This window comes from Lacerta agilis, chromosome 2 (assembly GCF_009819535.1).
Source record: "Lacerta agilis isolate rLacAgi1 chromosome 2, rLacAgi1.pri, whole genome shotgun sequence".
NCBI classification, from domain to species: Eukaryota; Metazoa; Chordata; class Lepidosauria; order Squamata; family Lacertidae; genus Lacerta; species Lacerta agilis.
Genome location: NC_046313.1, coordinates 68,290,251 through 68,308,382, shown reverse-complemented (window position 1 = coordinate 68,308,382; position 18,132 = coordinate 68,290,251). Strand labels below are relative to the sequence as shown.

The 18,132-nt window shown below is 47.5% G+C and overlaps 1 protein-coding gene across 1 annotated transcript in view; it reads right to left on the bottom strand.

Moving 5' to 3' along the window:
• Positions 1-5,800: 5,800 nt before the first annotated feature.
• BSN (bassoon presynaptic cytomatrix protein) overlaps positions 5,801-18,132 on the bottom strand; it is a 193,109-nt gene continuing 180,777 nt past the window's right edge. The window contains exons 7-13 of the mRNA XM_033141862.1: positions 14,797-16,951; positions 13,570-14,423; positions 12,860-12,956; positions 11,958-12,098; positions 11,033-11,087; positions 10,524-10,622; positions 5,801-7,771 (exon numbers count right to left, since the gene is read on the bottom strand). Of these exons, the coding sequence (XP_032997753.1) occupies positions 11,047-11,087; positions 11,958-12,098; positions 12,860-12,956; positions 13,570-14,423; positions 14,797-16,951 (3,288 nt within the window). The 3' untranslated portion in view covers positions 5,801-7,771; positions 10,524-10,622; positions 11,033-11,046. The remainder of the gene's footprint in view (positions 7,772-10,523; positions 10,623-11,032; positions 11,088-11,957; positions 12,099-12,859; positions 12,957-13,569; positions 14,424-14,796; positions 16,952-18,132) is intronic.

Below are 18,132 nucleotides of genomic sequence, written 5' to 3'. Positions count from 1 at the left end.
CGCGCACTGAAAAAGCAGCAGAAGCAATTCTGAGAAGTAAAAGATGCCGTTCTTTTTGATAACACAACCCAGCCTAAAATCATACAAAGACATAGAAACAGGCAGAAATTGGGTCCTTTGGCTATGGTTTAAAAAACAACAACAGAGGGATTATTTTGGGAAAGTGCTGGACAGCCTTAAACCCACAGTAATTCAGTCCCTGGTTAAAAAGAAGAAGAGAGAGACTCAATCTTGGGTCCAGGCTCCCCACCCTAGCAAGAACCAAAGTGGTGCCTTCTGAAAATTGAACTTTAAGCTCCCAACACTGCATGGCCAGTGGTTAGAGATGGGAACTGTATAGTCCAACATCATCTGTAGGTAGGTAGCATGTTAGCTACTAACCAGTGATGGATTAGTTTTAAACCTTCCCCAAGGAAGGCTCCTTGATTCTGTTTCTTCTGTGTTTCCCAATACCATTTATTTTTCTAGACTCTTTAAAAATGTTTCCCTTTTCCTCCCCCAAACCTGGCCATAGCATTTGTGCTCCTTGTTAGTGATCTTGACCTTGAGGTGGAAACAAACCATTTCCACCTGTTGAGCTCATGAAACCTTTCTGCAGGCTTCCACATTGTTCATCAAATAGTTCATATCGTTTGAGTGACTTGCTGCTATTTGTATCCTTTAGAGTGGTCTCACTCACTGCTGGTTTGTAGGGCATAAATCTATCTGCTCGTGGCATTTCCCCTCTAGGATAGCAGTGTTGTTGAATCACAATTCCCCTTATCTCTGATCACTGGCCAAGCTCGCTGAGGCTAATGGGAGTAATAGTCCAACATTTTGCAGGCACTGTGTTGGCGAGTCCTGCTCTAGAATCTTATTAGTTTCCAACAAAGTATCTCACCTTTTGAAAGTGCACATGAAGCTGCTAAATGAGATTGTGAAGTGTTCAGTGTGTCATCAGTCTGCTAGGATACAGCCCTTTACATCTTACTTTGATTCTTCTATGAAGGGCTACATCCATGTGAGGCTACCAAAGATTGCACTTGGCAAGACTGCAACGAAGGAAGCAGATCTTGGGGAAGGGGGACTGGGACTCCTCTAGCTTTTCTGGTTCATAGCCTTATGATGCATCTGGCTACAGTTTGGGACACCTTTTTTAATGCTACCCAAACCTAGCAAATGCACTTTTGTGACCTCATGGCTAGACTACTGTAACATGTTCTATCTGGGTCCGTTATTGATAACTACCCAGATGACAACTGCAGGGGCTAGACCAGGTACCTTTCTGATGGAGCACAGATCTCAGCTACCTGTCCTAAAGGATTTGTCTGAAAGACCTGGAACTCTGTCTATTGAATGCGGCAGGGTGATGTGATTAATGGATTAGTAGTAAATCTAGGCACAGCAAGTCTGGATTTACAGGAAGGGCTGTCACTCCATGGAAGTGCAGAAATCCCAGTTTCAATCCCTGACACCAGTTAGAGACCTCTGCTAGCAGAGCTGGCAAAAACCTTTGCATGAGGCTCAGGTGGGGGTGCTGCTGTTCGCCAGAGTAAACAGTATTGGACTAGTGGGACCAGGAGTCAGTGTCTGACAATGTGAAGCAACTTCATGAGCTCACCTGTCATGAAGATGCAAGTCAGTCCAATCAGGATCCTCAGGAAGTCACTGATGCTTATAAAGGCCCTGGGAATATGTGATGTAGCAGGGAATCTGGGAATGATGGGAGCAGGCTTTGGGCACTCATGGTGTGACTAGATCTGTGACAGCTGCAGCTACAGCAGCTGATGAAAACTGTCTGCTTTCATCAGTCAAGACTCCACTGGATATATCTCTCCGTCTGTAACCCCTCCCCACCCCTAGGGCAGGTTTCTGATGCCTGAGGTATCCATATATACTGCTTGTTGGGTTGGCCTGGCGTTGCAACATTATGCTTATGGATGCAGTAAAAGAGACATCAGCCACAGCCCCCATTCCCAATTAAAGCCTGGCTTTTCTCTGGGATTTTTCAGTAATGCAGAAATGTTATTTAGTGCAAAGGGAGAAGCACACTGTACACACAACCATTCTGGATGCTCTCCCCTCCCCCTTTTTTTTCTCCCGAGGGGGACTGATCACACAAATTGACCCTGTGGACATACAGCTAGATGGCTGATTGTAATACTTGTGTCACATGTTCCTTTGGATACACTCAGGGTGGTACACTGTGGTCAGGATGGCTGGTGTATAGATGGCCCTTTCCAGCTGGTACAGCTCTCCTTTTAGAATTGGGAAAGACCCAGACTAATTTGTCCATGGCAGCCTCACATGCTGACTAGGTCTGTGACAGCTGTAATCTATAAGGCAGCGACTGATGCTCATCAGTTTTGGCTTCGTTATGAGAGTGGTGGCAAACCTGCATCTGGCCAGCACCATTTCAGTACAGAGTGGGGCTCACAGGGTTGAATCCCCTGCAAGCACCCTTCTCACAATCTAGTTTTCTGTGTGTCCAGGCCATTTTGAGTTACATTCAGCTATGGGAATTGTCTTCCATAGTCTGAAGGAATGCTGTCCAGATATGGCTATACCCAGGGCTTCCCCCCTCCCACAAACAGAACTAAGCGGAACTCTGTTTTGGCACCTTTCAGGTGGGCACCATTGCCATTGTAAGAGAGTTCCAGCACCTCCTTTTCTAGAAAAAATAGCACTGGCTGTACCACCAATCTGAAAACTAGACTCTAGAAGGAAGTGTATGGAGAAGCAAGGAAGGTTCACACCGCATTCAAATCTAGGTAATGCCCCCCCCCGGGGCAGGGACCACCCTAACTTTATGTGCCCCCAGCAGGCAGGGACTCAGCCTTGTGAATCATATTAAGTCCTTTTATTCTGTTTTCCACAGAAATACCTTGTAGGGCAACTTCCCATACGGAATCACAATACATGAGGTGGTACACTGAAATACTACAAGTTCTCACAGAGCACAGCAGGACACACACATCATTTACAATGTTCAGATAAAGGATTTAGGTCATTGCACTTACAATTGTAAACTTCTTCTTTTGTTTGATGGGTGGTGGTTGGTATTTTTTAAAATAATTTTTATACAGAACCCCTCCTGCCTCCAAGATAATAAAAATAAAAAAGAGATAAGGGAACAACTCAAGATACATGGGAGGCAGGACGAGGGCATGGAAGGTACATGTCATGTGACAGCCACAACAACTCTACAAGACTCTGCTATGCTTTGCAAGAAGAGGAACAGTCCAAAGGAGCCAGTCACAAACACCAGGCTTTGTTTGTTGATCTTTTGTACACAAAAGCAAGAATTGGCAGGTGTGCTGGTTGGTGAGATGGGAGCCCCTGAAAAGGGGCCTGTGAGTTGTTGTTTTTCTTTCTTTTTCTTCATACCACATGAGATTTTTAATTTAGTTTTATTATTTTACACACTGTACAAATATTTACAATGGAAGGGAGGGAGGGAGGTTGTAGCAGCCACTGTTGAGAAAACCTGTAGGGGACACAAATTCAACCTAGAGCCCTGAAGAAGCATCCTCAGATTTTGCACTTGTCATTGTGGGTAATCCATTGTATATTTTGGGGGGTGGCGGGACAGGGGAGGCCTGAGTGGCAGGGAAGGAGCTGGGTGGAGAAACTTGCAGTTGTTGCTACCAAATGCCTTGTTTGACTCAACTTGGAAGCAAATCTCCATTTTGGGAGTCTCTACCCCAGCTTGCCATCCTGGCTGAAGCAGCTGCCAAGAACATATGCTTACCAACCAAGCCTTCCATCCTGGATGTAGGTCCACTATGAGTAGCTGCCACCCCTTCTACTTGGAATTATTTCCAGTCTGTCTATCATCAGAAAGATCCATGAACTCCATGACTGCTATGGTGGCCACAACTCCAAGATGAACCAAACAGGTACGCAGACTGCTGCCAAAACTGGGTCTTTACAATGGGTGATTGCCAGCAAGGCGAGTGTGCAGTTTCCTTGCCCATGGAAAACTCAACTAGCATTCTCTGAAGCTAAGGAGATATTTTCTGGTCTCCTCCAATGAGACAGCACAGTGAGGTAGGGCCCAAGTACCTGCTTATGCTTTTATTAGTAGAGTAACCAATTCAACAGTGCAAGGAATTCAAGAGGCAGCCAGCTTGAAAGCATGGCCTCTGCCTTTATCTCCTACATGCACGTCCTAACCCAACTGCTGTATCAAATGATTGGCCTTTGTTCTACAAAGCATTCCATGCTGGTAAAATACCCTGGCTTGGCTACTTTAGAAGAAAGCCTCTAGTCTACATACATATGATAACTTTCCCCACCTTGTAATCCATGAGAAGGAATAACTTAAGGCTTAGAGGTCACTCAATGGTACCAGAGCAGGAGGGGAAGATAGTGCCAAAGGTTGTGTAGGCAGTATACCTGCATCTTGAATGAGAAGCTGGGTTCTTAGCAAACAACTGAACTACCATCAACAGACCTTCCTACTAATATTTTTACATTAGCAGCTCAACATCATGTCTGCACCAGACCCATTTGGGTATCGGGTGCAGTTGCATTGCCCGTGTAGCTTCTACCCTGTAGACTTTGACCCTGGTCCCCATCATCCATCCACACAGCTGGTGGGGATGACTGTGTCTCCCTCAGGCAGACACTGGTTCTCATTGCATAGGTGTCCCAGGCAAAAAGGGACCTGCGTTTTCTAAGGCTTTTGGCCAGATCTCTAGTTGGGCACCATAGTGACAAACTAGGAGCGCAGGCAATTGCTGTGTGAATGTGCTCTCTAAGATGACAAGGAGAGGCCACTGCTGGCCAAAGACATTGCAAAGTGTGAGTCTTCCCTAAGTGCACTCCATGGGAACCATGCAAGCATGTCTGCCTTTACAGTTTTGCTTATAGTGTCACAGTCCTCTTTTCTTTTTAGTTAGAAGATGAACCACACTATATGCTAGCTGTTCACATGAGTCTCTTGTAACATTAAGGCTTATATCAAAATAATGCAGACCTGGATTAATTACTGTAGAGAGCTCGTGTGATTCCAACCCCCAGCTGCCTAAGGGCCACAGCATACATTCCTTTTTCAACATGCTCCTTTTTTAAGCGCTCACATAAAATAGAAAAACGTGAAAGCGTGAAACACATTTGCAAGTGTGTTTTAAGTATCAAATAGACCAGGAATATGAGTCAGGGAGTCCTGGTGAGCTGCTGCTCCTTGAGTGTCCAGTTGGTACCCAGGTTTGCCTCCACAAAACGGGTGATGCGGCCCTTAGACTCACTGATCTGTCAGGTTCTCTTTAAAATGTCACAAACTTCTGTGTTTGCAAGAACCTCTCATGTAACAGAGGTACAGTAGTTGCCTCTTAACCTTTCCCCTTCTCCTCTGTCAGGAAAAGTTCATACAGTTTTTGCAGAGCTCTGCCTTTGAGTCTAACCATGGAAGAAAAGGCCCAGCACCATCATTGCACCAAAGGGTGCTTGGTATGGTGGAAGTGAGTTGGAACAGTCTCTATTCCGGAACCTACTTCAGCTTAAACTGCACCGCTCAGTGGCTGTCAGCCTCCCATTGTCAGGAGCTGCTGTTTAGTAGGTCTTTATTCATTAACATTGTGCTTGTGGGAACAGCAGACATCACTGCTGTTTCCCAGGTCCTGAACTTAGGGGAGGGGAATAAGGTGCTTTCTTTGCACCAACTGATGCCACACTGCTCAAATTGTCCATGCAGAATTTATTGCGGTAACTGAGTCTTGGAACACCTCCCCCAGTCTGTGGTGCTCTTGAACCAAGATAGAATTTGGGCTTAATATTTTTTTGGCCAGGAGGAATGTGCTTCAGGTCTCAAGAAAGCCCAGGAAGCCCCTTGAACTGGACACTAATGGCTACTCCAGGGAAGGATGTGGCAAAGGACCAATAGTTAATGGAGTTCCATGGGAAACATCTGGTGTTACATTCTGCAGGATAATTATGCTTCATGGTGTCACTGACAGGCCTTCAATAACAAGTGCATAAATCTGCTAATGGCATTCAGAAGTGATGATAAACCAACTGGAGAGAGAGAGAGAGGGAAAAAAAACCCCAAGCAAAGAACGGCAAGCATTCTAAATAGATGAAACCGTGCAGAGAAGTAGCAAGCCATGCTCTACAACAGACAGAGACAGTCACCGGCTCTATGGCTACCCTTTGGCAAAAGTGTCCCTCGGATGGGTCAAGCATGCCACTAATTGAAAACTTCATACGCACAGGTGTTCGATATAAAGATACCTATCCAGTTTCTCAATAGCACATTTGCAATTAAATCCTTATACATAACATTGAACTTATTAAATATTAACAGTTGTTTTTTTAAACTTTTTTTTGTTTTGTTATTTCATTGCATAGAACATTAGACATGAGAATCATTTTGCTGTTACCCACGGTGAATGGAAGCTCCTATGGGTCACACCAATGAATTGTTGCTCTTGAGCATGCTCAGTGTGGACGAGAGACGGGCAGGAAACAGACAGCGCAGACAAATGGGAGCCAGAGCATCCATACAACTTGCTGGATTCTTTACAGCAAAGGAAAAGAGGAGCCGTTTCACAGGGTTTCCTTTCGGCTCTCGTGGGTAACAGTGCCAGGAGCTCCTCGCCAGCAGGTTCAGAGACATCCTGCCCCCAGGGAGCTCCTCCATCGTTCTGAGCATGCCCACTGGTAATGGCTTAAGAAGGACTTGAATTGCACAGTAGTAGTAGGAAGGAGGATGGCAGAGGCAAGCTCTCCTGATCTCATCACACTGGATTGTGCTCTTTTTTTGTAGCCTTCTGCACTCTATTGCTTCTACCGACAACAGTCCGTGTGCTAACGCAGGACAAAGCAAAGAGGAAAAACAGTATGTTCGATACAAAGTAAAAAACAAAAACAGAGAACAAAAAAGAACCTCACAAAAACAAAATTTAAAATAAATCCAAATCCCCAGTTGCTGGGTGCTGATGAGGTATACGCATAAATAAAAGTGGAATGATTAAGGCTGTTTTTGAAATAAAAATAATCCCCAGGCATACATAAAACAATGCACAACACTAACAACGGAAAGCACTGCCATTTGAATGCTTTAGAATGGCTTCAGGATGGCTTTGGGGTGGCTGATAGACATGCCTGGCCAGCATCTGCTTCAGTCAATAGTCAGCCAGTTTGCACTGCCTTTCAGAGTCCTATGGCCTCTTATCTCAGTGGTGAAACAGTGTTAGGTCCTAGTCGAAGTTCTCTTCATCCCATGCTTTCCACTGCAGGGAGGATGAGAGGGAACAAACACTGCGCAGGCGGAGCGACCGACAGGGCAAACTGGAATGTGAAGGGCAGAGCCTCCAGCTCCCAGCCCTCGACTCAAGCACATCTTGGAGAGTGGGGAAAAACCTATGAAGATTCTAGAGTTAAAATTCAGTAAGAGAGAAAACTCTGCGTATAATCTCAAGAAAGGGCCATGGCTCCCAACATTAGACCTTAGGCACAAATGGAACCACCGCAGTGAGTAGTCTCTGGAGCCCCAGACATCCCCTCCAGGATCAGGGAAGTGGCCAGTCTGTGTGACAAGCTGGGACTGGGCCATGTTCTGTAAACGTCTTTTATGTACATCTTCTCAGAATAAGCGTCTGCCTTCACCCCTTGGGGCTCAACCAACGAACACCGTGGAGTTGACAGCAGGCAGCTTCTGAAAGTCTTTTGTGACAGTTGGCTCAGATGTCCTCAAGGAGCTTCTTATGGGATCCACTGGCAAACTTCTCCGTAAAGATCTCTTCCGCCTTCCATCTCGCAGCCTAGTGGTTTTCCATGGTTTCAAAAGCTTGATGAGACAAAAGAGAGAATCAGAAATATTATATTTACAAGAGGTCATTCACAGAAACACAATTTCTTGCCATGCAGTGGTTTGGCACAAATTTTCCTGATCCTCTCTGGATATTCACTCACAGCACCACCTGAGAAAGCTCTGCTGTTCTGTACTGTTTATAGCTGCAGTGTGCCTCTCTTATTTCTCAAAACCAGAGCACAAAAGCAACCCAAGGAACTAGCCAGAAAAGACCACCAATCAAAGAGCATGAACGGTTTAAGTAATGACATCAGCTGCCCACGCTTACTGAGATGCAACCGTTTCATACTGGGGTTGTCTGAAACTTAGGACTGAAAGACCCAGCACTTTCCCCAAAGAGATTTGTTGTTTGCTTTCACCTCTCCACTCAAACCCGGGCGCAGACCTGATTCACACTGCATTGTACAGACTGAGGTAGCAAGTGTAAGAAGCTACCCACTTACCTCAGCTGGGATAAGTTCAATTTCCCCCTCAAATCAAAAAGCATGCAGTCCTTTCAGTGAGCTCTCTAAAATGGACAAAAACACAGACAGGGCCATGAAAGGAGATAGTGCTGTAAGTGGCAAAGGTCTGAGCACACCCAGGGGATGGAATCAGCTGGACAAAAATGTTCTCTCTCTGCTCATGGCTCAGGGCTGTGGCCCTGGGGCCTATGCAGGCTTGTGCTGCTGCCCACATTCTGGAGCTGCCATGCATCTCTCTGCCTCTTCCCCTAATTTCAACTCTTCCCAAGGTAAGAGTGTTCTGCATATGGCACACTGGCTTTCCTGGCGGAACTTAGCACAGCAATGCACAAAACAGGTTATTTCCCCTCCCGCTTCCAGATGAGCTGCTGTGTTCTATTGATAGAGCAAAGAGAAAGGATTGTTGTCTGCTGCCTGCAGTGAGAGGACTGCCAATAGCAGCCACTTCCCCCCAAACAGTCACTGCAATATTGTGCTGAGCGAAGCGGTATTTCTTAGTCAAAATAAGCAGCAAAGAGCCTTCTTCTTATGCCCCCCATTATCCATTTTACATCTGGATTGCTGGCTGATAGGATAAATTTTATGCCACAGCGAAGCCATTTTGATGCCTTACCATTACAGACAACAGAGTTAAGCACCAAACAAATGCGACACATTTCTACAGTTGGTTCCAGACAATCTATTTATTGGCCATTCATCCTGATTTGTTTGCACAGCGTTTGCGGGGACAACACCAGTTATTTCTTGAGCATCCATACTGATTTGTTTGCAGGGAGGTTATGTGACATTCTGCCAACTATGTGTTATCCCACACCTTTATTTTCTTGCTTCCTCCATCACAGTAGCAGAGTTCACCCAGTGGGGTGCAGCTGCAACATCCTGGCAGGTGTGTCACTGCTGCTTAATGTGAGGAGGAAGAAGGGGAAAGAGGAGATGGCGGGGAGGCTGGTGTGGCATGGTTGCCGTGGCAGGAGCAAAGGAATAGCTCCACTGTTGAGCCCACACCGTCCTAGCCTCCCTCTTGCCTAGTCCCTCTCACTCCTGGTTAAGCAGCAGAGGCACTGCTGCCAGGAAGTTAGCATTGCAACTCTGCTGTAGCAGGCGACCTGCTGTTTTGCTCCATCATGCTTTATCATCTCTTTTTTCCTGCCATTGCTGTCCCCAGACATGCTGTCCTCTGTGTCTAGAACATCTTCCCGCTGTATATAAGAGTATTTAGTGCCTCGGCCTCCTTTAAGCCCTTCTTCTTTAGAATCATAGTGTAGAGTTGGAAGGGGCCCCGAGCGTCATCTAGTCCAATGCAGGAATGTCAGATGGCCATCCAGTCTCTGCTTAAAAACCTCCAAGGAAGGAGATTCCTTTAATAATAATAATAATAATAATAATAATAATTTTATTTATACCCCGCCCTTCCCAGCCAGAGAACCGGGCTCAGGGCGGCTAACATCAATTAAAATCACAACAAAAAACATAAAAACGATCAATTTAAAATAACAGATTAAAATACAAATTTAAAATTCAATTAAAACTGCAGGTCTCAATTTCAAAATAACCCACCAATAATAAGGCCTTTCCCAAACTCAGATGGTTAAGAGCAGGCTTCCTCAACCTCGGCCCTCCAGATGTTTTGAGACTACAATTCCCATCACCCCTGACCACTGGTCCTGCTAGCTGGGGATCATGGGAGTTGTAGGCCAAAAACATCTGGAGAGCCGAGGTTGAGGAAGCCTGGTTAAGAGTGTGGTGCTGTTAATGCCAATGTTGCAGTTTGGTCCCCGTAAGGGCCAGCTGCATATTCCTGCACTGCAGGGTGTTGGACTAGATGATCCTCAGGATCCCCTCCAACTCTATGACTCTTTGAAACCATCCTAGCCACACCGACCCACACCTTCATTTCCTCCTCTGTGTCAGTCCCTGCCCTCCCCTGCCCCCACTAGCTATATCTACCTAATGCAGACTGTAAGAAGTCTGAATGGGGAATGTCTCTTTTCTCTAAGTCTGTACAGTGTGTAGCATGCTGTGGACATTAAACAAACATTTAGCAGCAACAGGATATACTCTTGACTGGAAGTGGCACGGGTTACCTAAACTATCAGGCAAATTGCCATAAGCTAAGCAGGATATCATATGACTAGGTAAAAGAAATACCTCCTCTGGGCTTTGTATCTTGGGGGCCATCTCTGAGCCTTGATGAAAGCCAAGTATCTGATCTCATCCACATCCTCAGAAGAATGTAGGAATGGAGGCAACGAGGCGATACTCACTGTTATACCCAGAGTCTGGTGCGGCAGACTGAATTCCAATGGATTCTTCATAGGTTTTTCCAGTGCAATGATGAGATCTCCATTTATTCTCCCAAACTCCTGCCGGGGTGATGGAGAGACACACATAAGAAAAAGATATGGCTATTAGGAAAGAAACATATACATGTGCAGAAAAAAAGAAAAATGTCAGAGTAACTGAAGGGGGCTCTTGGATTAACAGAGCAATAGGTTAGCTCTGATGTTAGGGTGCTGCAGCAATGAAAGGCGCCTCTTGAGGGACAGAAGTTGAACCAAGCTATTAAACAGGAAATTACGCCAGGACCTCTTTGGATTGCAATGGGCAGAGAAGATGAAATGTATCGTGATTTTTGCTTGGCAGCTGTAATGTCATTGGGGGTTGTGTATATATGCTTTGTTGGAAGCCACCCAGAGTGGCTGGGACAGCCCAGTCAGATGTGTGGGGTACAAGAAATAAATTATTATTATTACGACACCAAAAAGCGACTCACCCAGTGATGTTCTCTCACCAAAATGATGTGAATTTCTTGCCAAAAGCTGACACAGCTATGGGAGTAAAGGTAAGAGAAATAAATGCCATCAGCATATGTGGTACCAAAGACTGAACTGCATCTTTCCCCACTCACCTCCTTCCCACTGAATCTTCAGTTTTTAGGGCCCTTCTTCAATTTCACAAGAGCCCCCGCTCCATATTATCAGCCTTCACGTTGCCAGTCCTGTTACCACCCTCTGTCCCCACATCTCCGTCTGTGACACAGGAAGGGACTATGGCTACATGCTTTGCATGTAGAAGGAAAGTCACTTCCTGACATTTCAAGTAAAAAAGGATCTCCCAACAGAGGGGTTAGTTAGCCTGAGCTGATGGGAAGCTGCTGCTGGCCACTGGGATAAGCCAATTCTATTTTAGCCCTTAGTGATCCTCATCATCAAGTCAGCACTTTTGGCCTGCAGTGTTGATGGTCCGCTATGCTAACATGGCTTTTTCCTTCAGCGTTCTATCACCCAACCCCCATTTTCTTTATTTTGATTTTGTCTTCACAACTTTTACTTTTCCTGCTGGCTTCTCATTTCTTGCATTCTCACATATGCGTAAACTAGAACAAGGGCTGTGGCTCAGCAGCGGAGCATCTGAGTGTAGAAGGTCCCAGGTTCAGATTTCTGCCTGCTCCAGAGAGGACTGAGGGAGACTCCTGCCTGAAATCCCAGAGAGCCACTACCAGTCAGTGTAGATAATACTGAGCTGGACGGACCAGTGGTCTGAATTAGCAGTTGCCCTGCAGTTCTGCCATTTGTCCTGCAAGAAGTGTTGAACAAATCCACGTGTGCAAGCGTGAAGACAGGTGAGCTGTCTCCAGGAGCAAATCCCTCATGCTTTGACATGGGGCATCCAAGAAAGATGCCTCTGAAATCTCTCACCTTCTGTCAATTTGCCTGCTTGTTCTGCTGCTCCTCCTGGCAGGATTTTGGAGAAGACGCTCTCTCCCTCAGCTCCTGGCAGTCCAGTCGCTGCCCCTGCAGAAGTGGGTGCACCTGCTGGTTTGGGACCTATCTTAATGCCTGTTGGAGAGAAAGAAATTGATTGGTATAGATTTATTTAGCTGCATATATGAATTTATTTAAATACATATCCTCCCATATCACCAAGGGTAGGTCCAACTGGCAATTTGCATATACCCCCCCCCCCATCCATAGGTCATAACCAATCTCTGTCTAACCACCTTCACCAGAAAATGATGGACAAGCTATTTCTAAGAGTATTAACCAAGATGCACAATGTGTTGGTGAGATATCAGTATGACAGGCACAAGAAACGACTAAAACTTCTTGGTGAAAAAGTATTTTAAATTGGAGCTGAATGATGAGAGAACTCAACTTACAGTCATTTCCCCAATTGGTTAATGAGACAGGAGTGGGAAGCCTTCTATTTTTGACAGCTATGCAAAGCGAACCTATTGTACCCTATGTGGAATGAAGCTGGAGGCTGCTTTTGGGCATTCTACTTGTGTTTATTCTGTATGACATACAGAATCATAGATGTCAACCCTCTTTGCTGTTCCGCACTGATATAATAAGGGAATTTCCCACAAAAAAAGGGAAAGGTTGACAGCTGTGTACAGAATGCTAGTTTCACGTGAATTAATTCTACTCTGACTGGCCTACACTCAGGTAGGACTTAAAAAAAAAATCCACAGTAAATGGTCTTGGAACTCCCTTTGACTCCAATCTAATCTTCCCCTTGAGAGATCTGAGCCTACAGAACTACTGGTGCTGCCTCCCATTTTAAGGAAAGCGCATACAATCGCAGGTGCTGGACTGACCTCCTGCTGCTGCTCCTGGTGGCTGTGTTTGGGGTGCTTTCCCCACCTGTGGCACTTTTGTGGTAGGTTTGGATGCATCCGTCTGCTCTGCTTTAGACTGTAATATAGCAAACAGTGATTTATGTATTTATTTAATGCAAACAAGAACAAATAATGGTAAAACGAAGCCCATCTCTTGGGGGTTTTCCTCTCAGCCTTCTTCCTAGAGTTTAACTGCCAGGTCATCCGGGCTGTCTCACAGCAATCCTTATCCACTCACCCTATTCTCCACCAGATACTCCCCACCCCCTAGGATTCCTGGGGAACTGCCTGTGATCTCCATCAAGAAAGCTACATATAAAGATCCTATACCAAGGCCATTCCCTTAAGTGCATTCCTCTCCTCTCCTCTCCCCTCCCCTCCCCTCTTCTTTGTCTGTGTCTGAACTGCCCCCTCTATAACTTATTATGGCCTATTGTTAGTTCCACGAAATAACTCCTCTCTGCTGGGAAGACTCCATTCTCCACAGCGACCTAGACTGTACAACGCATAGTCCACAAATGCACATTTCCTTGCTTTGACATTCTAAGGTGAGACAATCCCTGCGCGACTCCTGTACTACAGAACAGGCCATCGCTTAGCCCAGCCCTCTCTCCTGACGAGGGGCAAAACAAGCTGTCGTCAGCTCTGAGGGACCTACTGTATAACTGCAAAGGCACGTAGGTACTTACTGGTCCCGCTGGGTGAGTGCCAGGTTGTGCTTGGAGGGCAGATTGGGGTTTGCCTGCTGGCTGGGCTTGGCCAGGCTGTTGTTGGGCTGGCCGTGAGGAGGGCTGGGCTTGGGTTCCTGCTGGCGGTGGCTGCTGCTGCTGCTGCTGCACCCTAGCTTGCTGTTGCTGTTGCTGAGAAGATGGTTGTGAGGGAGCTGCTTGCTGCTGCTGCTGCTGCTGCTGAGGCTGTCTGCTCGACGGCTGCTGCTGCCTGGATGACGACGGCTGCTGCTGCTGCTGCTGCTGCTGCCCAACTTGCTGCTGCCTCGCTTGCTGCTGCTGTTGGTGCGGAAGAGGCTCTGATTTTGGCTGCTGAGATGGCGGCCCATGTTGCACCTGCCTCTGCGATTTTTGGGACTCTGAGGTATGATGGTAGCCCGACGGCTGCCGAGACTGCTGGGAGTACTCTGAGGAGCTGGAAGGATAACCTGGCTGCACTCTTGTATCGGCCTGCTGAGCCTTCTTCTGGGAAGAGGGCTGCCCATGTCCGCGTGACTCGTGGCGGCCAGCATCTCTTGGGTGTTGCCTGGATGACCTCTTTGGCAGGTCATCGGTGGAGTGCCGGGAGGAGGACGGATGCCTCCCATAGTCTCCATGGTGCCTGTGTTCTTTGGAAGAGGAGTGTCGCGGGTGAGAGTAGTCATCGTGATGCCACGTGTCTTCATCCGGGGGCTCGTCATAGTCGTGATAGGTGTGCTTAACTGGACCCCTCCTTTGGGAGGATGAGGAGTGGCCACCATAATGCCTCATCCTCTCCGAACGAGGTTCCCTCGGCTTATCAAACCAGTCTGTCTCCTCCTGACCCAAGTGATAGGCTTCAGAAACCAAAAACAGATCACAGTCAATCCCCTCACCCACAGTTGGGAATATACCCCAGGATGAAGCCATGCAATGAATTAAAAGAAAGCAAGGAACCGATCGCATGCACACAGGATATGCCACAGTAGCCGCTTGGGAAATAGATATATATATAAACAGGAATTATAGCACAGTATCACACTGAACAAGCAGTGAGCAGAGCACCAGTAGGACATGCAGAGTGCAGCATGCTAACACAGAACCACCAAAACAGAAAGCAAAATGCGGGAGAAAGGCACCTGGCAAGGAAACGGAGGCTGTGGTATTGTCCTTGCAAATATGACCCGCTTGGGCATGCTCTGGGGTTAAGTTACCACAGGTAGCCATTACCTTCACTGTCTGAAACAACACAGTGTGAATCATCCATGATGTAACCTTCTTCATGCTTGTAAGAGTGGGTTCTTGGCACATCTTTGATATGTTCTTGTACATCAGGCAATGAGTGACTGGAGCAGAACTGAGAGCAGCTGTCCCCAGAATACTGAGGGAGAGGCCCACCCGAGGACCGCGATACGCCCATGGACTTCCCCAAAGGACTGATGGGGCTCTCTTCTTCTGAGGTTTGTGTGCGAATTGGAGGTCGCCCGCGACTTTGACTCATGCTAAGGGAAGAAGGTTTGGAACTGCCTCTCTGAGGCCTCTCCATGCTCTCTCTCTCGTAGGACCTGCTCCTGATCTCACGGCTCGACATTCTGTCCGACACATAACCAGAGGATCTCGATCGCCCGCCACTGTATGCCTTGTCATCTTCTTCCATCGTATCCCTGGCAGACCCACCGTAGTACTTCTGCTGTTCATATACATTTTTTTTGAGGCCATATGTGATGTCATCTTGCATCTTCTTTGCTCTGGATGCCACGCTGCTGCTGCTGACTGACGTGGTTGCTGGGTAAGAGGCCAGGTCTGATTCCACATCTCTTGCTTCTTCTATAGGGGAGAATTTTGAGATCTTCTGCTCCATACCTTGTTTCCGATGCTTGCTGCGTTTGGAAGAGATGACAGCTGGGGCCAAGTTTTTGGAAGAGTGCTTCTGCACTCCCATGGTGGACCCAGGCTTGTCTGGGCGAGTGGAGTGCCTGTAATCACTGTCCCCGTAGTAGTAGGAGCCGGAGCTACCCGACATCCTCCCATTGCTCTCTGGGCCCCTATGGTAGCCTCTCCCACGATGGTCAGGGCCGTGGTGATCATACATGTCCTCCTCTGACTCTTCTCCCTTTGGGTAGCAACAAGGCCTGCTGGAGACATCTGTGTCTGTCAAGTCACTCTTTTCTTTCATGTATCGCCCATTGCTGCTCTGCAACTGCAAATCTCCTTTTTGGCCCTCTGCTGAGGTGCTCTCTTTGGTTAGTTCACTGATGTCATCAATCATCACATAGTTCCGAGGAATGTTCTGCTCCAGGTTGGTGTAGAGGGAGTCAGAGGAATAGCTGGTCAAGGGACTTTGGGCTACGCCGCTCCTGTCCACCAGCCTTCCTTCTGGCGGCTTGTACTGGTCGTAGCTGCTGGTCACAGTTGTGGTGCTGTACGTCACTTCCGGAGTTGCGGCTGAGATGACCACAGTGGGGTTGCCTATTACTTCATAATTGGTGGGCATCTTCTGCTCAAGGTCAGCTAGCGATGTCTGCCGCGGTTTCTGGGAGGTGGTGTGTGTGTCCGCGTGGGTCTGGAAAAGAGCACTCTGCGCTGGCTGCAGAGGTGTCTGACTGGGATACGTGGTCTGTGCTTGGTAAGGTGGCCGGAAGCCTTGGTGACTTTGCAGAACCTGTTCAGACTGATACCCAGTGCTTGGGGTAAAGCTGTGACTCTGGTATGTCGTTTGGGAAGGGTAGGCAGGCATCTGGCTTGCTTGGAATCCGTTCTGCGCAGGGACATTGCTTGCTGGGGGGTAGTGTGGAGGCTGAAACCTTGCTTGCTGGAATGCGGCTGGGCCTGGTGGGGCAGCTTGTCCTGAGGAGTACTGATATGGGGTGTAAGAGGAGGCTGATGTGTACTGTGCACTGGAAAAGTCAGCGTATTGATTGGAAGGGGCAGTACTAGGCCTCGTCAGGCTCTCATAGCCAGAGAGTCGAAGGTTGTTGAGCTCGCTGTCAGACATATAATCCCTGTTTTCCCCCAAACATCTCAGGTAGGGATAGTCACGGACGTTCCGGTCCTTCAGCAAAGACTCTTTTCTCTGTGTAATCCCCAGTTCCAAGTACTTCAGTTTGGCATCAATCTCCTTTTCTTCTTCATCAAGCTCAGCCTGTTTCTTCCGCAGCTTTGTGGACTCGTGCTCCACTAGCTTCAAGTCACGGTCAATGTCTTTGAGGAGGCCGGCCTTCGTCACCTGAATGGCTGGCCCTGCCACTCCCTTCTGCATGAGGCCCGGCATGTACATCTGTGAGTGAGCTTGGCTGGCCAGAGGGAGATGAGCTTCTTCTGGTGGGGGGCTAGGCAGTGTCCGTTTCACTTTCCGAATGAGGGTGTTTGACTGCAGGGTTGAAATCTAGAAGGTAATGGAAAGCTTAATTTAGATAGCAGGTAACCATGTGTGTGAAAGAACACGTTTCCATTTTTAGTTACCAGGTGGGTGTATTACTCAACAGTAGCCCACACTTCTGGGGTTCCTATCTTCTAAGACAGGCCCATTACATAGATGATTCTCCCCCTCATTTAACCCCCCCCCCACAATTCTCTTTGAGGTAGGTGAGGCTGAGAGAGAGTGACTGGCCCAAGTGAGCTTTGCCGAGTGGGGAATTGAATGCTGGTCTCCCAGGTCCTAGTCCCACACCTTGCACATTAATGGTTGTTAAAATTCACCAGGACTCAGAAGCACTTGAGTACAAGGATGCCGCATGCAGCCAGACCAATGAGGACAAGTGACAGGAATTTTAGTTCTTTATTAGCAAAGCACTTGGTTACATCAGCTGCTAAGGTGCAAGGGATATGCACGCCCCTTCCTGCTAACTAGCTGCCTAGGAAATCTACCTCTGCAGAATGGTGCTCTATCTCGGGGAGTTGGAGCAAGAGTGTGGCCCCGCCCCTTCCTGCTTTCTTACCTCCCACCCCTTGTCTGATGTGGTGTGTGCAAGCACCAGTTGCTCCCCTCACTTCAAGCCTCTCCTTGTGCACAGATACAGCGGAGGTGGGGAGAGAGGGGATCTCAATGGTCAGCTTCCGAGACCTCTTCCAGCTTTTCCTTCCTCCTTTCCCCGTCTCTGACTCCCTGGTTTCTTCCTCCTGACTCCCCTCGATCTCCTCAGAACCTCACAAATCACTGGCCCCTTCCGAGGGATCCTCCCCACCACCACATGCCTCCTCTTCCCACACATTCCCCCAGCCGTCATGCTCCTGCCCGTCTCTGAAACAGAATCCTCAATGATTCTATGTACCATATTGACCCGAATATAAGCCGCACTTTTTTCTTTCTTTCAAATTCCAGCCGTGAAAAGTTAAAGTGTGGCTTAAATTCACAACCTTACGAAAACTGGCTTTTACGATATCGCTGCTGAAACAGACATATGGTAAAACGGAATGGGTGTGAGTGCCTGTGGAATTTTAAGGGAGTGGCTTATATTCGGGTGCAAAGGTGTAACAAACCCAGGTGGTACCTGGTGCGGAATTTTGGTGTACAGCACTCCAGTGGCAAACCGCTATGTACAGCGCATGTGCAGCGTAGCTATGCAC